Source organism: Diabrotica virgifera, chromosome 1 (assembly GCF_917563875.1).
Source record: "Diabrotica virgifera virgifera chromosome 1, PGI_DIABVI_V3a".
Lineage (NCBI taxonomy): Eukaryota > Metazoa > Arthropoda > Insecta > Coleoptera > Chrysomelidae > Diabrotica > Diabrotica virgifera.
The window spans coordinates 112360415-112383934 of record NC_065443.1 but is presented as its reverse complement, the minus strand read 5'-3'; the positions used below and the strand labels follow the sequence as shown (position 1 = coordinate 112383934).

Genomic DNA, 23520 nt, shown 5'->3' with positions numbered 1-23520 from the left:
TTTTAATTTTTGGCACTGTTTTAATAAAAATGTTTGAGAAGTAGTAAGTATAAATTAGTTTAATATTTAAATAAAATATAAATAAAAAGTATATTAATTTCGTTTAAATCATATAATAGAAGTATAACTTCTTACGCGCGTACAAAGTACACACACATTCTTTTTTTATTTTGACTGAGTCTTGTCTCACTAATACACAATGCATCACCCACACGTTTATGTACAGCTGGTTCCTAAAAAAACTGATACGGTAGATATTTTTGGTCTTCCAGAACCTTGCTTTCTTTCGATAGTTTCTTGTTATCTCCACCTTTTATTAATATTAAAAACTGTTGTTCTGCTTCAGGGACGTATCTTGCCATTCCTGCGCCCTTGGCGAAATTCAATGCTACCGCCCCCCCCTTCCCACAAAAAACGAGACTCCCATTAATTTCAACCACAATTCACATTCACTATGCAGTGGGACTGTAATAAAATGTGTTAGGCACAGTTCTGGGTTCAAAAACCAATAACAATAAAGAAGGCATTTTTGAAACATTATTTATTTTACTTACTTATAAAATATTTAGTTCGTTTATTTGGAAATGCACTCTCAATGCCAATTTCATCACATGTTGATACAGCTTTGGAAATTATATCATCCACACCATCATCACGCCGTTTCTTAATCTTCGCAGGGCCGCCGAGAGGGCGGTACAGCCGGTACATTTTACCGGGGCCCGGCGATGTAAGGGGCCCGGCGTCGACCAGACCAAAGACGTAATTTTTCCTGTTTTTTTTGCCCTTCACTTTATGTCCATAATACGTTTAATTAATCCTTTAGTTGATTTGGTGTAAAATTTTAACAGCAATAAATCACAGAAGTTAAATGCTGCAGTACAGTCAGATAACTATGGATATAGAGATTAAAAATATATCAGGGTTTCTAGAAGATTTACAAAAAATCAGAAATTGATTGAAGGATATAAAGGGTCAGAATCTAAAGGGATTAGGTCTTCCATTGTTGAAGAATCTAAATTAGTTACCAGCAATTATGGAATAAATCCAGAATTTACATAAAATAAAGGAAAACGGCGCAAGAAGCCTGTAAGATTTTTTGATGATTGCCTCGGCCTAGTAGTGATGAGACTGATAATTTTGAGCCCGACGCAATATTTCGCTGTGAACTATTTAATATTGTCAAGTAATAAGCAATTTAACCAGAATATTTAATGCGGCAAATGAAATTCATTCGCTATTTAACATTTTGTGGACATTCCGAGATGACGATGACGAGAATAGTAAGAAAAAAATTGATATAGTGCACGAGTTTTATAAAGAAGACATCAGTGAAAAATTGATAGATGAAATTTTTCATTTGAGAGCGATATACAAGGATAATATTGGTAAATCTCAACTTTCTCCAATCTTCTTCTTTACGTGCCATCTCTGCGACGAAGGTTGGCAATCATCATTGCTATTCTAACTTTTGACTACAGCCCAAAAGAGTTCAGTTGAGCTGGATCCAAACCATTCTCTGAGATTTCTCTGCCAGCACATTTTTCTTCTACCTATGCTGCGCCTTCCTTGAACCTTTCCCTGCAATTTCTCCAATAGATTTACTTAATAAAATTAAACATCTCAAATTAGATTCATTATTTCCTAGTGTCGTTATTGCGTTAAAAATATTTTGCACATTGCCGGTGACAGTCGCAAAAGCGAAAATATCCTTTAGTTTTCTTTCCCGCATAAAGAATGCTGTAATATCTACAATGAAACAGGATTGATTAACTCACCTATCAACTTTGTGCATTGAGAATGATTTGGTAAAATCATGCGATTTTTCGAAAGTTATAGACATCTTTTTTAATCAGAAAACCCGAAAAGGGCCTGTATAATAAATATTTTCACTATTATAAATATAATCAAAATTTAATAAAATTTATATTTGAAATGTTTCAATGTATTACATATTTTTACTATTGATAATTTTATTTCTGTAAAAGTTAAACAATTTTTTTCGCTATTCACTTTTTGTCGGGGGCCCGTTCGTCACTTCTTGCCGGGGCCCGCTCATCCCTCTCGGCGGCCCTGCTTCTTGGACATGCCATTCAACAGTTTTGATGCAATGTCAAGAGACGTGTCTTTAGCTTGTAATGACTTGTTTGTACAATCAATTGATATTAATATTTCAGACCACAAATAGAGCAGGCAGATAAACTTAAAATCAATGTTTTTGATTATGCTTGAAGCCCCAAAACCCGTTTCATTATTCCATTCATGATTGTTGGTAATCTCCTTTAGAGCAGTGTATAATCCCATAATGTTTTTCTCAATAGAAGTGATGGCCTGTCTTTTTGTGTGAAGACCATCGTGTGTCACTGTGTCCCTTCAGAGTGCTACCCAAATACTTGTTAAAACATTCCCATCGTATCGTTGAACAACTGGCGAAACAGAATATACTCTGTACAATACCAAAAAAAGTGATCATCATTGGGGATACTTCTGCTGCATGAACACCAACCAAATTCAAGCTGTGCGCGGCACATGGCACAAATCTAGCTAAGTCATTGATGTTGCCAATGTGAGCTTGTACGCCGTTGTAAATTCCTGCCATGTTCGATTATCTTATCATATCTTTTTAATTTTGCTAGAATACGACATCATATTTTTTCATCGAAAGTATGAAAAATGCTTAGTTTATAAAATTAAAATCTTGGATTTCCTAAAAGTTTTTCTTCCACTAATTTTGCGCCCCCTCACTCTTGCGCCCTTGGCGGGCGCCTCTTTCGCCAACCCCTAAATACGTCCCTGTTCTGCTTACGTTAAAATGGTTATTTACGGCAGATGGTGACCAACCATCTTCTAATTTCGTTATAATTCTTGTTCATAGTTCTTTGCTAGCATGTGGAGCCATTTTTTGAGGTTGAACAGAATAAGTTATTTGACAAATTTTAAGATTTAGCAGTGACAGTATGTAAATTATAAGTATTTATCCTTCAAAATACACTGCTCAATTTTCTACAAAATACGCTTTAAGAGTCGTATCAGTTTTTTTAGGAACCAGCTGTACATATTTAACTGGTTGCAAAGAGTCCCCATTGGCTTTTCAGTAGTAAGATAGGTCTGTAAATTGAATATTGCTTGATTTATATTTAAAACACGTCTCGTTATTTTCGCTGTTAATACACAAACAAACTCTTTCCAATCATATTACTCTTTGACACACTTTTTTTGTGTAATTATTATGTATCTCTTGTATTTTCACTTGTTTTATATTAAACTTCATTATAACCTATTCTATTCTCATCTTGGCTTTAATGTTTGTTTCCATTTCTTTTCTAAGTTCTTGTGTATCTCTTCTAACTTCATTTTGTCTTGCTAGTTTTTAAAGTTACTGTATTTTTTTTTTTCAGTTGTTCTGTGAAGCTGCTTGTCTCGGCAGATCGTTCTTCCATTTTTCTTTTTGTCTTCGTCGTTTATTTTGTAAATTTTTTGTTTTCTACAAATCGTTTATTAATTTTGATAATTGCATCCATTATTGCTAAGCTTGGCCGGTCTTGACGGTCCAGTTAGCTGGGGCTCAGTCGATCGACAAGTTTAGTGGATTTGCGATTTGCGGTCGCTGGTTCGAGCCTCAGCTAGGTCATGAAATTTATAAAAGGCCAACGCCGTAGTATAAAACTCAATAGAGTCTACGGCTTGGTCTGGAATAAACTGGCGTCTGATCGGCCTATGGAGGAGCGGTACGGGAAGGGATAAGGGCTTCCGGCTTGGTGATACTCCTCCATAGATCCCTACCGAAGGGCGTTGACGCCTAAGAACGGTGTATACATTCATTGCTAAGCTTTGTTTTTAAAGCAAAAGGAGTAAACTAAAAATACATCATCTTTTTTGGTTGATCATATTGGCTTTTGACGGTAATCCTTGTAATCCATAAATATTATATTATACTAATACGTCGCTAAAGAGTTCTAAAACAACTGTTTTTTTTATATAAAAACAGACTAAAAATCTAAAAATTAAAGGAATGACGCAGAAAATACAAAAAAATCGCTGATATACTGTTTTTTTTATATAAAAACAGACTAAAAATCTAAAAATTAAAGGAATGACGCAGAAAATACAAAAAAATCGCTGATATAACTTAATTAACCTATCAAATGCCAATAGTGTCAAAATTTTATAAATGTGATTAGTGTCAAAATTTGATAACAGTGGAGTAAACTTGGTTTAAAAATAGACTATAGTCACTTTTAGTTATGGTTCCAATGCTTTTCTTTCTTCCACGTGACTTCTTTTGTGTAGTCTTCGCCAATCCATATATTTGTATTTCTTCGTAAAATTTTGTTCCTATAGTAAGTCCGACCTTGACTTTACAGTATAGGAACATACAACCGTGATGCTGATTTTATCAAAAAGAATTTGTAATCGAACATTAGAAAGATTAAATTAAAACTTTTTTAGAAAGGCAATCTACAATTTTAGGAATCATATGCGTAATAATTGTAGTATATCAAATAACTTAAACGCATAGGAATCCTAAAATTGTAGATTGCCTATGTAAAATAGTTTTAATTTAATCTCTCTGTTTGATTACAAATTCTTTTTGATAAATAAGAATTCTCTCATAAGAACTACATTGCCAATGTTCCTTATACTGTAAAGTCAAGGTGGGACGGACTATAGTATGTTTGGGGGTAAGAATAAGGGGAAATGGAGAACTATGAGCATGATAAGCAAGTATACATTGGAAGTTAATAAAAGAATAAACTAATAAACAAATCTTTACTACATAAGTAAGATACTTATACATAATATAGCAGTTAATTCTTATTAAAAACTAAGGTGTATTAAATTTATACAGTTTTCTCACGCATGCGCACTAAGATTAGTCTGATCAAAATTTATGAATATATCAATATATACAAACAACAGACTACATACAATGAAATCAAAAGTGTATAAAAAATATCAGATCAATTCTGTGTGACATTTACTTGATTCAAAAAAAATATTGTGAATATAATTTACAGTTGCAGAATTATATACATAGTAAACTATCTAGTTTTTCAAAATTATTTAATGCATCCTCAAAAATTGAACTAAAAATGAGACTTATGGTTTTACGTATGGCGCACTAATATGGTGGTTTAAATGCCAACAAAAAATCACCAAAGAGAAGCTCAATAAGCTTCAACGCCAAGTATGCTTAATCATAACAAAGGCGATGTAGACTACCTCAACCATATTCATGAAGGTTCTTCCTTGCCAGGGGAGAAGCAAAGCCAAAAGAACAATATTGCACTCGGTGGAACCGACGAAACGTAACTATTGGTACGAACAACTGAGTCTTAAATATTCGAATAGATGAACTTCTGAAGAAAACGTCCAAATATCTACTAGATATGAATACGAATGATCTGAGAGTCACTGTATGCCTCCTAACAGGACACTCGCCTCAAATGACACATGAACAATATTGAAGAAAGAATATAAAGAAAAGGAATGGAACCACAGTCAGGTGTACCATATTAAAGCACAAATCGGACAAAGATGAGACGTCCAAGATGAAATATAAAATATATAGACACCCGGTTTAAAATGGAAAAAAGTAGATAGTGATATAATATAAAGCAGGCTATAACACAACTAAAAATACAATACTGAAAGCTCCTACGGTTTCTGAAAAAAAAAAAAAGAGTAGCAATACGAATAAAGTTATGTATATCTGAAATAGGACAACATACGTTTTCTGTATTAAGGCGAATATTACTCTATGTCCATACAAGTAATGATCAAAAAGCAGCGATGTATAACGAAAAAATATCAGAAGACAGCAGATACTTGTTTTGTATATAAAACAAAATGGTGTAGCAGTGTGACAGAGCTTGAGGCTTGGTGATAGCCTCCATTCCATATATTCTTACCGGCAGGGCGTGACGCCTAATATACCGGTACATATAGAAAATACCAAATAAACCACATTATGTTAAAATACCTGGAAACTTTGGTATTGCGAAGGTGGACACAGTGCTATTCATTACAAAATGTTTTAAAATATGTATGCAACATAACCAAAAAATTATATACAGAGTGGGCCAAAGAAAAGAGTCCACCCCGATATTTGGCAGTATTAATTAGATTTTAAGGAAATGACGAAACAGGTCAATTTTTGATTTGATACATTTTTACGGTACGTACATCTGTCGTATGTCAACCCCCTCCTTTCCATTTCCCCTACTCCTTATTTTTAAATAGGGAATAGGGGTCGTGTGCTAGCTCATTTAAAAGGTTATTCACTTCTCTATTCAGTAATATAAACATTAACATAATTATTTATACAGGGTGTCCAAGAAAAATTTTTTTAATTAAATTAATTGACACAAAAAGAAGAATGAATGTAATTTATTTAATTCAAAATACATTCTACTGCTGTCACAAAACAGAGAACAATGATTTTTGATAAATAAACATTGCTTTTCGCTTAATTTCAATGTTCAAGCTGCCACCCATCTGTCTCTTGGCAGCTTGAACATTGAAATTAAGCGAAAAGCAATGTTTACTTATCAAAAAACATTGATTTCTGTTTTGTGACAGCAGTAGAATGTATTTTAAATTAAATAAATTACATGCATTCTTCTTTTTGCGTCAATTAATTTAATAAAAAAAAAAAAAAAGAATGTGTGTGCACTTTGTACGCACGTAAGAAGTTATACTTCTATTATATGATTTCAACGAAATAAATATACTTTCAACAGGTTATTTGTATTTAAAGATTAAAACTAATTTTTACTTACTACTTTCCAAAAATTTTTACTAAAACAATATTAAAAATAAAAAAAAAAGTTAGATAACACACGGAATTGAGCCAGGGACCTCTCGATCTCCGTTCGAACGCGCTACCACCGAGCTAAACCTCCTTTGCTTTGACAGCTTACAAGATTTCTCATACATACTAACAAATTCAATAGACATAGACCAAATGAGATATAAAAATACTTTAAAATTTAAAGTAAATATTATACTTACTATTATTATAAAATATTTTATTCCCGAGGAAGACAAATCCAAAGACACAAAAATTATAATAAATAATACATTTACTAAAAACACTAATATATTCTTTTAATGACTTATTTGCGCTGACACATACATAATTTGAAAGATAAGCAATGAACTACATACTGTCTGTCTGCGCATGCGCCAGGCAAGTATAAAATTTCACCCTCGATCGTAAAGAAGTATAACTTAGACTAATTATAATTAATTATAACTGTATAATTAATTATGTTAATGTTTATATTACTGAATAGAGAATTAAATGATCTTTCAAACGACCTAGCACACGACCCCTATTTCCTATTTAAAAATAAGGGGTAGGGGAAGTAGAAGGGAGGGGGTTGACAAATGACATGTATGTACCGTAAAAATGTGTCCCCCTTAGATCAAAAATCGACCTGTTTCGTCATTTCCTTAAAATCTAATAAATACAGCCAAATATCGGGGTGGACTCTTTTCTTTGGCCCACTCTGTATATACAAAAAAATCATTTTGGCACATCAATTATAACCTATAAGGTGCCCAAAATGTTTTACAGTATGTTACTGTTACCTGTAAGTACCAATATGGTAATAAAACCACTTAACAATCCATATTTTTATAGCCCCATCCTAATAAATGGGACACATTCTATACTGGGACAACGCAAATTTTAAAACTATTTAAGAAAAAAATCATTTCCCATTTAGAAAGTTAATTAAGAAAAAAAATGACTGCAGTCGGACTGTATATTTGGGTGTCACATGCAGCAGCTTAAACTTATTCGTTCCTATGTTTGTATTTTATTATGTTCAATTTGCAATTAATATTAATTTTGCAATATATTGGTTTTTGTTTTTGCCTTACTTTATTAACTTGTATTTTTTGATATTGACGATTTATCTAATTTCAGAAAATTGTATTTGTTATAATTTTCTTTACTCTATGTTAAGCGTTGTCCATAAAATTGTATAATTTTCAGTGACAATGAAGCATATTTCTATTCTATAATACAACTGGCGGGGACGAGTGGATACAACGGACAAGTTGAAGGTGGATAAAGTGGATATATGGTTCTTTTCATGAGCATTTTTCAGTGCGTCACAAATGATAGAAAAAAAGGTTAGTCCTTGATAAATACACATTTATGACAATTATTCTAACATGACATTTTAGTTAAATCTGACAGTTGTTACATATTATTTGCAATTTGGTATAAAAACAAATCAATTGTGTTTATTGCATTTATAAAATGGTATCTTCTTTGATTTGTATAGTCTTATAAATTGTACAGATTATTTTTTTTCACCTGTCAAATTCTGACGTTTTTGCTTTTTCAGCCAATCACCACGCGTTGTTCTAGCCAATCATTGAGTGTAATACTGATAAAACAGCCTCTTCCTTGATAAAACAGTCTCTTCCCTGATAAAACTTAAGGTACCCTAAATTTCACATAATACGTTACGAACGACATTGGAAAATCTCATATTAGTTATAAAAATTGTGTTTTTAATAATAATTGTTCATTTTCGATTTAAACATTTTTTTATGTATTAACAATATAATAAATAAATTAGTTCATTTTTAAATCATAAAATAATTTATCTATAACCTACTTAAGACATTGATCCTAGTTGTCTTAAAAATATTTCACAGATGCCCGTATTTACTAATAATACATATTGGTTCACAAAATAATCTTTCCAAATACCACTCGTCCTCTAAATTTTGCTTGATAAATTTTTTCGTTTTCATACTTAAACTTCTTTATTTAGAGTAAAATCACTCAAACAAACCGAAATGGATAAAATCACTCGTCCTTCGGACTCGTGATTTTATCATTCGGTTTGTTTTCGTAATTTTACCAAATAAAGAAGTTTTCGTGAAAACAAAAAAATTTATCGATAAAATTTAGAGGACTCGTGGTATTACCTTTGATTAAATTGTTTTTATATAGAATAATATATTATTTGATATTATATTATTAGCGCCATCTATTGACAACTAGATTAAATGTTATAAATGTCACCGACGAAATGTAATCAGCGACGTGCGTTTTTTCTGTCACATACAATTTAATGCATTAGAGAGAAATCGAAAAACTGTGACGCACTGAAAAATGCTCGTGAAAAAAACCATAGTTCTATTTTTCCACTTGATCAACATTTGCTCTAAATGGATGTATCATTCATAGCCATAATAATGAAAGTCCCTGGATGAAGAGAAGATTTTTTTTAAAACAGCTAGAAAAGGAGCTAGTAAAAGAGCATAAAAATCTTTTAAAATGGTCCGCAACCTCTAGAAGACTTCTAGACTAGACTAGGTCCTAGAAGACTAATTTATGAACCGTTAGAGATAAAGCCGGAAGTAGATGAACTGCCGACCACCGGTCAAAGAAAAAGATGCTACATTGTCCGAGATCAAGATATCGGCAATTCAAACAAATATGTTCAAACTTCAGAAACATGTCTACCCTCAGCATGTAAAGAATATCTTTACTGAATGTTACAATAATTAGGTATTAGTTTCTTTTCTTATATTATTTTTGTTTATTGTTGTAACGTTTTTTGAAAAATAAAATATTTTATTTTGTACAAAGAGGTCAATTTTTACTGTATAAAAGCAAAATAAATCACTAATACATTGAAATTATAAACATTCATACAGTCGGAAAAATGAAAGATTACCCATGAACGATCACATCAATCACTTATTTTGTATTTGCTGTCTTTTCTATAAATAACAAACGCTTGCTATAGAAAAAAAGCAAAAATACAAACTAAGTGATTCATGTGATCGTTATCTTTCATTTTTCCGACTGTAGTTATAATACTAAACGTTGGTGCCTGTGAGGCGCGATGCGAGCACTTATGTATGTAAAATCAATGCGAGTATTTAAAGGGTAAAAATTACATGTGTTCCAAATAAGTTACTGTTTATCCCAAACCCTTCTTTCTGTGCGTCATTAATTTTGACGTCGTGTAAGATTTTAAAAATGTTAAAGGAAAAAATAAATATAGAGTAGAATTTAACTATACAATGTCCGAATATACCAATGACATAAAATATTTATATTTACGTCGTTGAAAAATTCTAACCTACAATTTATTACAATTGTCAGTTTACCCGTTAACATTGTGAAAGTACTGTCACGATAGATTGTTTTTTTTTTTTGTCAAATTATCTTTATTCGCATCATGGATTGGTTATCTATTTGGAGTATTGTAATTGTCAACCAATTATACATTAATAAGTATAAGTCGCTTTAATATGGAAATACCCATCAAAGAATACATAATTTTCGAAGTTCTATGTATAATAATCATGGACGTACGTTTTCTACTGTCACTTCGAGCTTAATGCGTTAGAACGAATTCGACAAACTATGGCGCACTGAAAGAAGGGTTTGATATGAACTGTACTTATTTTTTTGTATGTAAAACTGTTTGGGACACCCTGAAGTTAATAATAGTAAACATTCAAAAGAAAAATACACCAAATTTACACAATTCGTTTACTATGTCTATTACACTCATTTGTATCACGTTCATTGTTTCATTTGCTTATAAAAATAATCAGAAACACAGTTTATCATAAAAGTATGTAAAAACCTATTCCTAATAAACCAAAACTGTATGTTCTGTTCGAAGCAACGATTCTACTTATACCTTAACGATTACGGTTTACTACTGCTAGATGCCAGTTGTTTACTAGAGTCTGAAGTCACTGTTGATGTAGTCGAAGATGATGATATAACTGACGCTGGAATTGCTTTGAATTTGGAGTTGGCTATAGATGTGTTGTTTGTATACAATTTGTTACCAGACAAACTGATTGAGTTGTTACCGATGAATTCGTAGTTTCCGGGAGTTGTTTCCACAAAAGTTAGTCCAGATATACCCTAAAAAGTTAAAGAGAATCTTAAAATGTTATATCAAGTCAATAAAAAAGCTATTAGTACACTACTAGTCTGTTCAATAAGTTTTGCGGTTCGATAAGAGAAGGCCTCGCTACTAGCCTAATTTTTTTTTGTTATGATGGCACACTCTTCATATGGACGTATGTGAAGTTTCATTTCAATTTGTCAATTCGTTCTTTGTTTAGAAGCCATTTAGTATTATTTTTCTCATAGGCATCTTTCAGTGCGTCACAGTTTTTCGATTTCTTTCTAACGCATTAAATTGTATGTGACAGAAAAAAAGGCACGTCCGTGATTACAGACATTTATAACATTTATTCTAGTTGTCGATAGGTAGCGCTATAATCGAAAAAAATTATTTACGAATTATATAAATATCTACGAATATAATCTGTACAATTTATAAGACTATGCAAATCAAAGAAAATACCATTTTATAAATGAAATAAACACAACTGATTTGTTTTTATGCCAAATTGCAAATAAAATGTGACAACTGTCAGATTTAACTAAAATGTCATGTTACAATAAATGTTATAAATGTGTATTATCACCGACTTTCCTTTTTTTCTATCATTTGTGACGCAGTGAAAAATGCCTATGAAAAGGACCATCTGTGTCACAGTATTTTTTATAATGGAAATAATCAAGTATCATGCAGTGATTGAATTTTTATTTTTTGGAATGTTTAAAAGCAAAGGAAATTTATAAACGAATATTGAAAGTATATAAGGACTCTTCGCCTTCAATAATTATTACAGCAGAAAGATGGGTTGCTATATTTAAACGTGATCGTACAAGCCTTGAAGACGATCTACGTCAAGGACGTCCAAAAACAGCAACAACACCAGAAATCGTAGAAAAAATACAGGATATTATATTAGAAAATCGTAGAGAGACTGAAAGTGATTTAGTAGAATCCCTAGGCAGTGTAAACCACTCTCATTGAACAATGTAAGGAATATCTTGGCTGAAGTATAGGGTTTCAAAAAGCTGTGTTCCGTTACCAACGGGACACAAACATATTCGAATGCGACTTTCTCAGCAACGTTTAGAGTGTTTTCGAAAGGATAAAGTAGATTTTGTGTATCGATTTATCACAATGGATGAGACTTAATCTATCACCATAATCCTGAATCAAAACAAGAGGCTAAACAGTGGTAGAACCTGGTTTCTCGGCTCCGAAACTAGTTCGTTTCCAGAAATCGGTCAAGAAGGTTTTGCATCAGTTTTTGGGATTCGAGATAAATTTTTTTGTGGAGTACATACTTGCAAACTGATAAAACAATAAATTCTTGATATTATTGTAACCTTTTAGCTAGGTACTAGGTAGAGATAAATTTTTTTGTGGAGTACTTGCAAACTGATAAAACAATAAATTCTGGATATTATTGTAACCTTTTAGCTAGCTACTAGGTAGCGATAAATTTTTTTATGGACTACATCATCATCATCATCACACAGCCAAATTTGTCCACTGTCGGACATAGGCCTCCTCAAGATGTCTCCACCCCTCTCTGTCCTGGGCAGCTGCAATCCAGTTTGTCGCTATTCTCTTTATATCGTGGATATATGGTCTACTTGCAAACTGATAAAACAATAAATTCTGGATATTATTGTAACCTTTTAACGAATGAATGAAAAAAATCGTGAAAAAAGACCCTTTTTCATCAGGACAATGCACCGAGTCATATGAGCATTTTAGCAATGGCTAAAATCGATGACTTAGCCCTGGCGCAAATTGAACCTAATTGAGACACAACCTGCCCGGGCGAAATGCGTGGACAGTTTTGTGAAGCACGCTTAGAAGCAAGATAGCGCAAACTGAACCCACCCTACGATCAGTGCATGCGCTCGCAGGTCTCACTTGGGAACGTTTGTCATCGGCGTACAGTTTTCGTGGGTCGTGGCATGCGTGACTCACTGCCAGTTGTTTACTTTTAATTGTTTTTGTTTGCCAGATGGACATAATATAGAAGCTAATTATTGAACTCGTTCGGGATCATCCCGTGGTATATATTATAATACCAGCCATGGGGACTATATGAGGACGAAATTTGAAAGACGAAGTATGGGAGAACATAGGAAATTAAATGAATACGGATGGTACACTTCGCGTCAAAAAAACCTGGTACAACTCTTATAACTGAAAATCGCGTTTTTCAAGTTGTGTAAGTTGATCTTGTCAAATGTATCATTCTAATTTCTAGGGCAACGTTGCCAGTCATCTCAATTAAGTACCCATACATTGATTGGTGTTTTATTATAATTTATGCAAATATATAAATTCAAAAATAATGATAGTTAATAAATCTAGACATAACTTTAAAGTATTATGTTTAAATTAAAATCGAGAAGCGTGATTGGTTTCTCGTAAATTTTACTGTAAATACAAAACTCTATTGAGTTGTGGGATACTAGAATAAACACACGGGAAAAATAAAAAAAATGATTTGAAATTAATACAATAGGTTTGTTCTAGCATCAGTTTCAAACGGTTTGAAACCATCAGCGAATAGTGGACCAGTGCGAGTAGAGGGGATAGCACTGGTGACTGTATTATGTTTTCTCACTGATCAACTGTTTACTGACGGTTTTTGACTAGTTTGACTGTTTGCTGGAACAAAACTAATATGAATAACTTTTACAGTGAACAAGTGTGGAATTTAAATGTATGTAGTATTACAATTTGAAACTGCTGAAATATTAATATTTTGTCATGGCTCCATTATTATTAATCACTTCTTGTAATCTTCTGGGCACTGTGAAATAAATTTAGTTATAAATTTTCATCTTCGTCCAAGCTTTCCCAGGTTTCTTCAATGAAGGTCAATTGGTCGTGATAAAAATAATACCTATCTAAAACCTTTATACATTTTTAAACGTCATTTTTTTGTATTTAGATTTAGTGCAATTCCGTTATCTGTTATGGCAACAACGAAGTTATTCACGAACTATTGTATCCAGTCTGAACACAGGTATACATTGGAAAAAAAAAGTGTACCAGTTTTGTATGACGGGAAGTGTACCTTGGTACCTAAGTTCAATTTATTGCGATAAATAAAAACTATTAGTATGTATGTACATATAGTCAAAATCCCGAGTGAACACTGCTTTGTCATTAAATTCTGATAACTTGTTTTCGAAAGTCATGCCGCTATGAGTACTAGGGAGGTGTTAGGTATTTAAAACGTTATAAGTACGGACATACCGTTTTAGAGTTGCCTACCCAATCCAGTACAAGGATCAGATACATCAGTATTTTGTAATCAGCATTTCTACTCAGTACCGCTGAAAACCGGTATCAAAAGTAACCGTTACAAGTCAGAACTAATTTTGCCCGTTTCTATTTGCCACAGCGACAGCCGTTGGGTCCAATATGCGGTCCACTAGAAAAATAAATGCACGAGTCGCCCGTTCCGCTGGCGCAGGTTATGTCTCGGTTGGGTTCAATTTGCGCAGGCCTTAAATTTCGAATTGTTGGAGCATCGATCGTATTAATCAGATTTGGCTCCTAGCGATTTCCACGCGTTTTCCTTTATGGTTGAACTCTTTATGCCTCAAAGTTGGGGAACCATTTTTTTCCAATCTTTCTCTTCAAAATGTCCCCATATGATCACCAATGGACGTGTTGGGACTTTGTAATAACCCATTATTAAATTTCTTTAAGCATTAATACATAATGTGTAACATTCGAATGTTTCGAATATAATTAGTTTTATAAATTACTCACCTTTATTCCCTTTGGAGGAGCATTAGTCCTTAAATATACCTTGGATGGCTTTTGTACCGGCATTCTCTGCAAAAATAAAGTGAACGAGCACTTATGTATGTAAAATCAATGCGAGTATTTAAAGGTTAAAAATTGCATGTGTTCCAAATAAGTTACTGTTTATCCCAAACCCTTCTTTCTGTGCGTCATTAATTTTGACGTCATATAAGATTTTAAAAATGTCGCGAATCACTGCACGTTTTAGTTAAATCTGACAGTTGTCAGAATATTAAAATATTTTAAGGAAAAAATAAATACATATACGCTGTGAGCTCGTACGTAGAGGGGATATTTACAAATTCGCGAGCGCCAGTAGTGGCAAGTCTGTAAACGTTTACCGGAAATTTGACATAAATGTCAAAGTGATTAATTTAAAATTAAAAGTAAAAACATTAATTATAAAAAATATTAGTTGGTCAAAGCTGTGGTATATATTATTTACCTTAAATATACTTACGTTTTAAATACTGAATTTAAGTTTTTTTAATGTTCCGTAATATGTAATTATAAATTAATCTTAGCGCCATCTATACGATAATTGTGAAAGTATCCGAAGTAAGAAATTCATATTTTATCAATATAACGTCAAAATGATCAGCAAAATCTTAAAATCGATTACAATTTAATTAATTTTTTGCGTTGTAAATATTAAGCGATAACAATTAAATAATAAATTTAAATATTACCGGTGAAAGTTGAATTAGTAATCCGCCAGGAGCGTCACCAGCGAAGCTCAGATCGTATAGAATAGAATTTCACTATAAAATGTCCGAATATACAAATGACATAAAATATTTATATTTACGTCGTTGAAAAGTTCTAAATTACAATTGTCATTTTACCCGTTAACATTGTGAAAGTACTGTCACGATAGATTATTTTTTTTGTCAAATTATCTTTATTCGCATCATGGATTGGTTATCTATTTGGAGTATTGTAATTGTCAACCATTAATAAGTACATTACATTAATAAGTATAAGTCGCTTTAATATAGAAATACCCATCAAAGAATACATAATTTTCGAAGTTCTATGTATAATAATCATGGACGTCGTTATCTACTGTCACTTCGAGCTTAATGCGTTAGAACGAATTCGACAAACTATGACGCACTTAAAGAAGGGTTTGATATGAACTGTACTTATTTTTTTTGTATGTAAAACTGTTTGGGACACCCTGAAGTTAATAATAGTAAACATTCAAAAGAAAAATACACCAAATTTACACAATTCGTTTACTATGTCTATTACACTCATTTGTATCACGTTCATTGTTTCATTTGCTTATAAAAATAATCAGAAAAACAGTTTATCATAGAATAGTATGTAAAAACCTATTCCTAATAAACCAGAACTGTATGTTCTGTTCGAAGTATGTTGTATTTACGCATACTTAAAAATGAGGTTATAAAATTGTTAGATGGTAGAATACAATAAAAATATAATAATTTATGGTCATTTTTGAGACTACAAATATTCAATAACAGATTATTTAGAAGCTCTTGATTAAAACAGCTGAAATAAAGGTGAATAGAGTTTCTATCAACAACATTAGATATGAGGATCACAATGTCATGGTTGCCGAAAATATTGAAGATCTTCATAGAGTGATGACCAGAATAGTGGGGTATGGAAAAGAATACGATCTAACAATGAACGTCAAGAAGACAAAGTTTATGAGAATATCGAAAGCTCAATAACGAGAATCTTCTAATAAAAGTCCACAAATATGCATATCTTGGAACAATGATTAACAAATTATGCAAATGGAGGCTACGGCCCAATGCAACGAAAACTGAAGTGTGCTGTTTCCATCTGAATAATGCCCAAACCAACAAAAAACTCTACGTTCACTTTGAAAACAGACTAATCACTCATAACTCAACACCAAAATATCGTGGAGTGACTCTTGACAGAACTTTAAGTTTTAAGGAACACCTACAAAGAACGGCAGAAAAACTGAAGACGGGAAATAATATAATCCAAAAGCTATGTGGCACCACATGGGGGTCCTCAGCCTCCGTACTCAGATCATCCGCTCTCGGACTCGTATACTCGGCGGCTGAATATGCTTCGCCGGTATGGCTCAATAACAAACACACGAAGATCATTGACACCCAATTAAACCAGACAATGCGAATTATCTTAGGTACAATTCGACCAACACCGAACTATTGGCTTCCCATTCTGAGTCACCTTCCACCGCCGAAACTAAGAAGAAGTCATTCTCTTCTCAGAGAATATCGAAAAATCGAGGCTAACCATCAACTACCCACCCACCATGATAAGCTTGATATCGAAATGAACAGACTGCGCTCCAGACATCCCCCATTGTTAAGGGCCACCTCCCTACATCAGGAACATTTCGACCTCACCAACGCTTGGAGAAGACGATGGGAGAGCGACTCACCACAGGAATCACACCACATGGCCTGTATCGATCAGAAAGCGCCAGGCTTTGAACTGCCCCGCAATACATGGACGGCGCTGAACAGAAGAAGAACAGGTACCGGTAGATGTGCTGACAGCTTGCATAGATGGGGAAAGGCCCTTACTCCTGAGTGTGACTGTGATGCGCAACGGCAGACAGTCCGCCACATTATTGAGGAATGCCCCCGAAGGCGGTACCCTGGAGTTTTCGATGAGTTCCTGAATGCGACCGAAAATGTTTTACATTATATTAATACATTAGATGTTCGTTTGTGATACTTCATGTAATGTTTTATATACTTTTTTAAATTATGTGTTCTTATTGTATCTATGCCATACGATAAATAAATAGGTCAAAGAATATACAGGGTGTACCGAAAAGAATGGTCATAAATTATACCACACATTCTGGGGTCAAAAATAGTTCGGTTGAACCTAACTTACCTTAGTACAAATGTGCTCATAAAAAAAGTTACAGCCCTTTGAAGTTACAAAATGAAAATCGATTTTTTTCAATGTATCGAAAACTCTCAGAGATTTTTTATTGAAAACGGGCATGTATCATTCTTATGGCAGGACCACCTTAAAACAAAATTATAGTGAAATTTGTCCACCCCATAAAAAATTTATGGGGATTTTGTTCCCTTAAACCCCCCCAAACTTTTGTGTACGTTCCAATTAATTCATTATTGTGGTACCATTAGTTGAACACAACGTTTTTAAAATTTTTTTGCCTCTTAGTATTTTTTCGATTAGCCAGTTTTTATCGAGATGCGGCTTCCTTTTTACTATATTTACATAAAAAATTTATGGGGGTTTTGTTCCTTTAAACCCCCCAAATGTTTGTGTACGTTCCAATTAAACTATTATTGTGGTACCATGAGTTAAACGCAGTGTTTTTAAAACTTTTTTGCCTCTTAGTCTTTTTTTGATAAGTCAACTTTTATCGAGATGTGGCTTCTTTTTCAAAATGTACCAAAAAATTTAAGTTATAAATAAATTTTCAGATTATTAACAGGTGTCTATAATCATACTGAACCATATACAAATAGGTGGTGGATTCGACAAGTATTCAAAATATCTCGATAAACACTGGCTTATCAAAAAAGTACTAAGAGGCAAAAAAGTTTTAAAAATATTGTGTTTAACTAATGGTTCCACAATAATAATTTAATTGGAACGTACATAAAAGTTTGGGGGGGTTTAAGGGAACAAAACCCCCATAAAATTTGTATGGGGTGCACAAATTTCACTATAATTTTTTTTTAAGATGTTGCTGTGATAAAAATTCCTCATGTCCATTTTCAATAAAAAACCTCTAGGAGTTTTCGATATATGAAAAAAAATCGATTTTCATTTTGTAACTTCAAAGGGCTGTAACTTTTTTTGTGTGCACTATTGTATATAGGTAAATGAGGTTCAATCAACCTATTTTTGACCCCAGAATCTGTGGTATAATTTATGACCAATCTTTTCGGGACACCCTGTATAATAAGTTACCCGAGCCAATAAAAAAATGTAAGAATATGAAAATATTTAAATTAACTTTAAAAGATTTTTTATTGCAGAATAAGTTTTATTCTGTTGATGAATATTTTAGTAGTTGACATTATTTTAAGTATATGCTAGTAATTTTACATTTTCTATTTGTGTTTGTCTTGTAATCTTAGGTTTAGCGTAATTTTAGATTTACATTTATATTTACTTATTTTGCTTTCTAAACTGTGACTGATCCTATACAAATTGTATTTTTGTCAAAAAGGAAATAAAGTATTATTATTATTATCTATAAACATACTGTGTGACACAGAAGCTTTCAAATCAGGTATTATTTTTCACATGATCACATTTAAACTAATTTTACAAAATGGCGCATGTTTGCAATTTTGAATCAATATGTCAATAACATAATATTAAGGCCGGCGCCCACTTATACGGAACAGCCCGCTACAGAACGCACCGCGACGATCGGCATTTTAATATTTCCGTGTATTCAAATGGCTCAGCGCGATGTGCTACGATTCCGTAAAGTAGGCGCTGAGGCATTTGAATACACGAAAATATTAAAATGTCGATCGTCGCGGACCGTTCCGTAGCGGACTGTCCCGTATAAGTGGGCGCCGGCCTTCATAGAAACCATGTACATGTACTTTAGTTCGGTTACTGAAAAATGATCCAGAAAATTGAGACAGAGGGGGAGATTTTGGATGAGCTCTGTAAAAACATCCCAACATATGATATATTTTTTTTCTAACCTTAAATGGTTTTGCAATCAGTACTACAGCTAGACTCGTTCGTTCACGGATTAAATTTCTTTTTTAAGCTAAAAATCTGAAATTTACAACATAGCGAGAATGTTTTTTAGCGAATTTTTGATATTAGTTTTACATTTTCAAAATGCACAGTTTGGTCACTACAGGATGTCCTCATTTGAGGACATCGTGAGCAAATGAAGTAGAAATATTAGATAATTTTTTTTAAATACTGATAAAAACAAAAACTAAGTATTTTATTCAGTAAGTAGTAATGTATAGTATCTTACAAAACAATTTTTTTATTTACTTATTGTTCGTCCGCTATAACTTTTCCCATGAGTCACGATTCATTTTCAAACAAATTAAGTCAAAACATAAAGTGAAACGAACGTCGAAGTATACATTTTGTATACTGTATACTATATACTACACACATCGGCGTACGTTTCACTTTATGTTTTGACTTAATTTGTTTGAAAATGAATCGTGACGCATGGGAAAAGTTATAGCGGACGAACATACAGATATGAACATTGCATTTGTCACATGTCATTCGTGATTTGCCCTTACAACCAGACAATTTACTTAAAAATTAATTTTTCCGTTGACTCACAACGTGCACAAACGAGTACATACACGCTTTTCAGAAAATCTGTGGTCTAATTTTAAGCAAAACCACTATTAACAATAGTTTTTTTTTTTAGCAAATTCTACTATTTATCAACACTATGCGACACAGTCAATACCAATTGTTCACTTTTATAACGAAAGTAACTCAAATGAATTGGTAACCAGTCATATGTAACTATAGAAACATAATATTATATTTCAGCATATTAAATATTTTGTTCAAAAGCCGTAGATGGCAGCACAAGTACTCATTGGACGGAATAGGATGTCCATAATCGGGAACAATGTGTTACAAGGGTAAGAACGCATGAAGCTACATATAAAAAATTATAGGATAGGTTGTCCTCAATTAGGAACACGGTGAACGAAAGTGTTAAGATGTAACGAATAATAAACTTTTACTCACAATACGATTTGAAGTATGTATTTTTTTTGTGTGCTAACCACCCTGAACATATGCAACAAGTATGTATTTTATTCATTCTAATAATTTATTATAACTCTTACGATATGTACATAACGATAAATTTAAACGGCTGATTAATGGATTTATAGAATAGAATAGAATAGAAATATGCTTTATTGCCACTGAAAATTTTTATAATTTTATGGACAAAGCTTACATACAGTCAAAAGAAAAACATAATATAAATAACAAATAACAACTACAATTTACTAAAATTAGATAAATCGTCAACAATGTACAGTATAAGATATAAAAGCCAAGACAAAAACAATTTATTGCAAAACATATATAAATTGCAAATTGAACATACAACAAATAAAATAAAATAGGTACAACATAAGGAACTGACAAGTTTATGCTACTGCGCATGGAACCCAATTTTCTTAGTTATTCATTAAGAAATTCTTCTATTGAATAATATGGTCTTTTGGATAGATAGGCTTTTGTCATTTTTCGGAACTTAGGGAAAGATGTTGCAGATTTAAGTTGTAACGGAAGATGATTGTACAGTTTCTTTGCGGAATATAATATAGATTTCTTTACTAACTCAGTGGATGGAATCGGTAAATAAATATCAAAGATTGAATTTCTGGTGGAGTAAAGATGATTGGGCCTAGATGGAAAGACATGAAGGTGTTTACGAATTAAACAAACCGTTTCTAGAATATATAAAGATGGAAGTGTTAAAATTTCGTGATCTCTGAAGTAACTTCTGCAATGTGTAGATCTTCTGAGGCCAAACAAATATCTTATTGCTCTTTTTTGCAATCTAAAAATGACATCAAATTGAGCAGCTGTACTAGAACCCCAAAAAGGAAGACCATATCGAAGATGAGACTCGAACAACGAAAAATATGTTATTTTAGAAGATGCTAAATTGAGTTCCCTTGAGACAGATCGTATTGCATAGCAAGCTGAGGCGAGTTTCTTACTTAACGAATCGATATGAAGGGACCATTTGAGGTTGCTGTCTAAAAAAATACCAAGAAATTTTACAGAATCAACGGTACTGATCTGGCTGTTATGAAGTGGCAAAGGTTGAAGAGCTCCTTTATAGGATAATGCTACTGTTTTATTTACGTTAAAAGAGAGTAAATTAGAGTCAGACCAGGTCTTTATCGTCAGTAGATCCGAAGTTATAGTTTCATGAAGAGATGCAATAGTTGAGTTGCTCCAAGTGATACTGGTATCATCAGCAAAAAGAAAAATTTTCCCATTGATTTTTAAATTAGTAATGTCATTTATAAAGATAAGGAACAGTATAGGACCCAATACTGAACCTTGTGGTACTCCACAGACGATGTTTTTGAGACTAGAGTCAGTATCATTTGCTCTAACTAGTTGTTTCCGATTATTCAAGTAGGATTGGAACCAATTCAAAGAAATACCTCGAATTCCATAGAAATTTAGTTTTGTAATCAAGATGTCGTGATTTACACAATCAAAAGCTTTGGCATAGTCGCAGAAAACAGTGGCAGTATAAAGATTATTGTTTAGTGCTTGGTAAACCTCATGTAGCACAGAAAACATGGCATCAGTGGTACATTTATTTGTTAAAAAGCCGAACTGATTTTGTGATAAAATGTTGTTATCAACGATAAAGGACATAAGTCGAGTTTTAATGAGTCTCTCAATAATTTTGGAGAGTACCGGTAGTAAGGCAATAGGTCTATAGTTGCAGGCATCAGATTTTTCGCCACCCTTATGAAGAGGAATAATAATGGCTGTCTTTAGGCACTCTGGAAATTTACCTTTTTCGAAGGAATCATTAATTAGTGAGAGGAGGATTTCCAACACATTTTCTGTGAGATTAGAGAAAATTTTTATAGATAGTCCATCAGTACTACAGGATGATTTGCTTTTGATACAATTGATTGTTTGGATAAGTTCAGAGTTATCGACTGGTCGTAAAAAGAATGAATTCGAGACCTGTCTTGAATTAGGAAGATAGGAAATAGGATCTTGTTGCGGCAAAATTGTTGATGTTATATTTTTACTCACATTAACGAAGTAGTCGTTTAGACTTTCAGGACTTGGAAGGGAAAATGATTGAGCTGTGTGAGTTTTATTTCGAAGATCGTTTATTATAGACCAAGTCTCTTTTGCAACACTTTTAGAGCTTCTCAGACGATTTTGATAATAGGCTTTTTTAGCTGACCTGACAAGTTTTAGATATGTTGTCCTGTACTTCATGATATATTCAGTGACAGCAACATTGGTAGTAAATTTCTTGATGTATAGTAGTGAACGCATATTCTTAGCTGATATGCGAATACCTTTCGTAACCCAAGGTTTCCGATGTTTTGGCTTAATAGGAATTAAAGGAAATGCCTTATTGAAGATGTGGAGAAGCTTATCTAGAAAAACACTGAAATTATAGTCCACGTCTATAGAAGGAAATTGCCACTCAGAAGTTAAGCATAAATTTTGGAATTTACGAAAATTCCGGGCGGAAAAAATCCTACCTAAACGTCGGGTTTTTGAGGAGCGTTTGCTGAAGATGTTAAACTTCGCATACACTGCTTCATGATCAGATAGTCCCGCATTAATAACTGTAGAGCAGACATCAAGGGGTGAGAAATCTGAGACAATATAATCGATTATGGTAGATGTAGTTTTTGTTATCCTTGTAGGAGAATCAACGTGCATTGAGAGACCATACGATTCAAATATGTTTGCCAGGGACACTTGGGTAGCACTAGCAGCAGCATAATTAATGTTAAAATCACCGCATAGAATTTTTCTGCTTTTATGAGGCAGGTCATCTAACAAATTTAGCAGGTTCTGAAAAAATAGTTCCACGGTAGAATCAGGTGATCTATAAATGCAAATAATGTAAAGATTAAGATTTTTATTATAAACTAAGGAAAACTCAAAGAAGGATTGACTTAACAAAAAGTCATATTTTGTTACCAGAGAAAAATCATTGTTTCTAGAGAGAATCAGGGTGCCTCCATGAGCCGAACTTGGACGATCATACCTGGCAATTGTGGTATATTTTTCTACAAAAAAAGGCTCGTTAACTTCA

The 23520-nt window shown here is 32.9% G+C and overlaps 2 protein-coding genes across 3 annotated transcripts in view; one reads left to right on the top strand and one right to left on the bottom strand.

The window, feature by feature from the left end:
- The window catches only part of LOC114331172 (alpha-1,2-mannosyltransferase ALG9), a 43172-nt gene extending 35075 nt beyond the window's left edge, over positions 1–8097 (top strand). Inside the window, exon 8 of the mRNA XM_050658932.1 lies at positions 8003–8097. Within this exon, the coding sequence (XP_050514889.1) occupies positions 8003–8081 (79 nt within the window). The 3' untranslated portion in view covers positions 8082–8097. The remainder of the gene's footprint in view (positions 1–8002) is intronic.
- The window catches only part of LOC114344203 (protein kinase C-binding protein 1), a 120679-nt gene continuing 101912 nt past the window's right edge, over positions 4754–23520 (bottom strand). For both annotated transcript variants that reach the window (XM_050658878.1, XM_050658881.1), the window contains 2 exons: positions 14673–14738; positions 4754–10921 (listed from right to left, as the gene is read on the bottom strand). In XM_050658878.1, the coding sequence (XP_050514835.1) occupies positions 10697–10921; positions 14673–14738 (291 nt within the window). In that variant the 3' untranslated portion in view covers positions 4754–10696. The remainder of the gene's footprint in view (positions 10922–14672; positions 14739–23520) is intronic.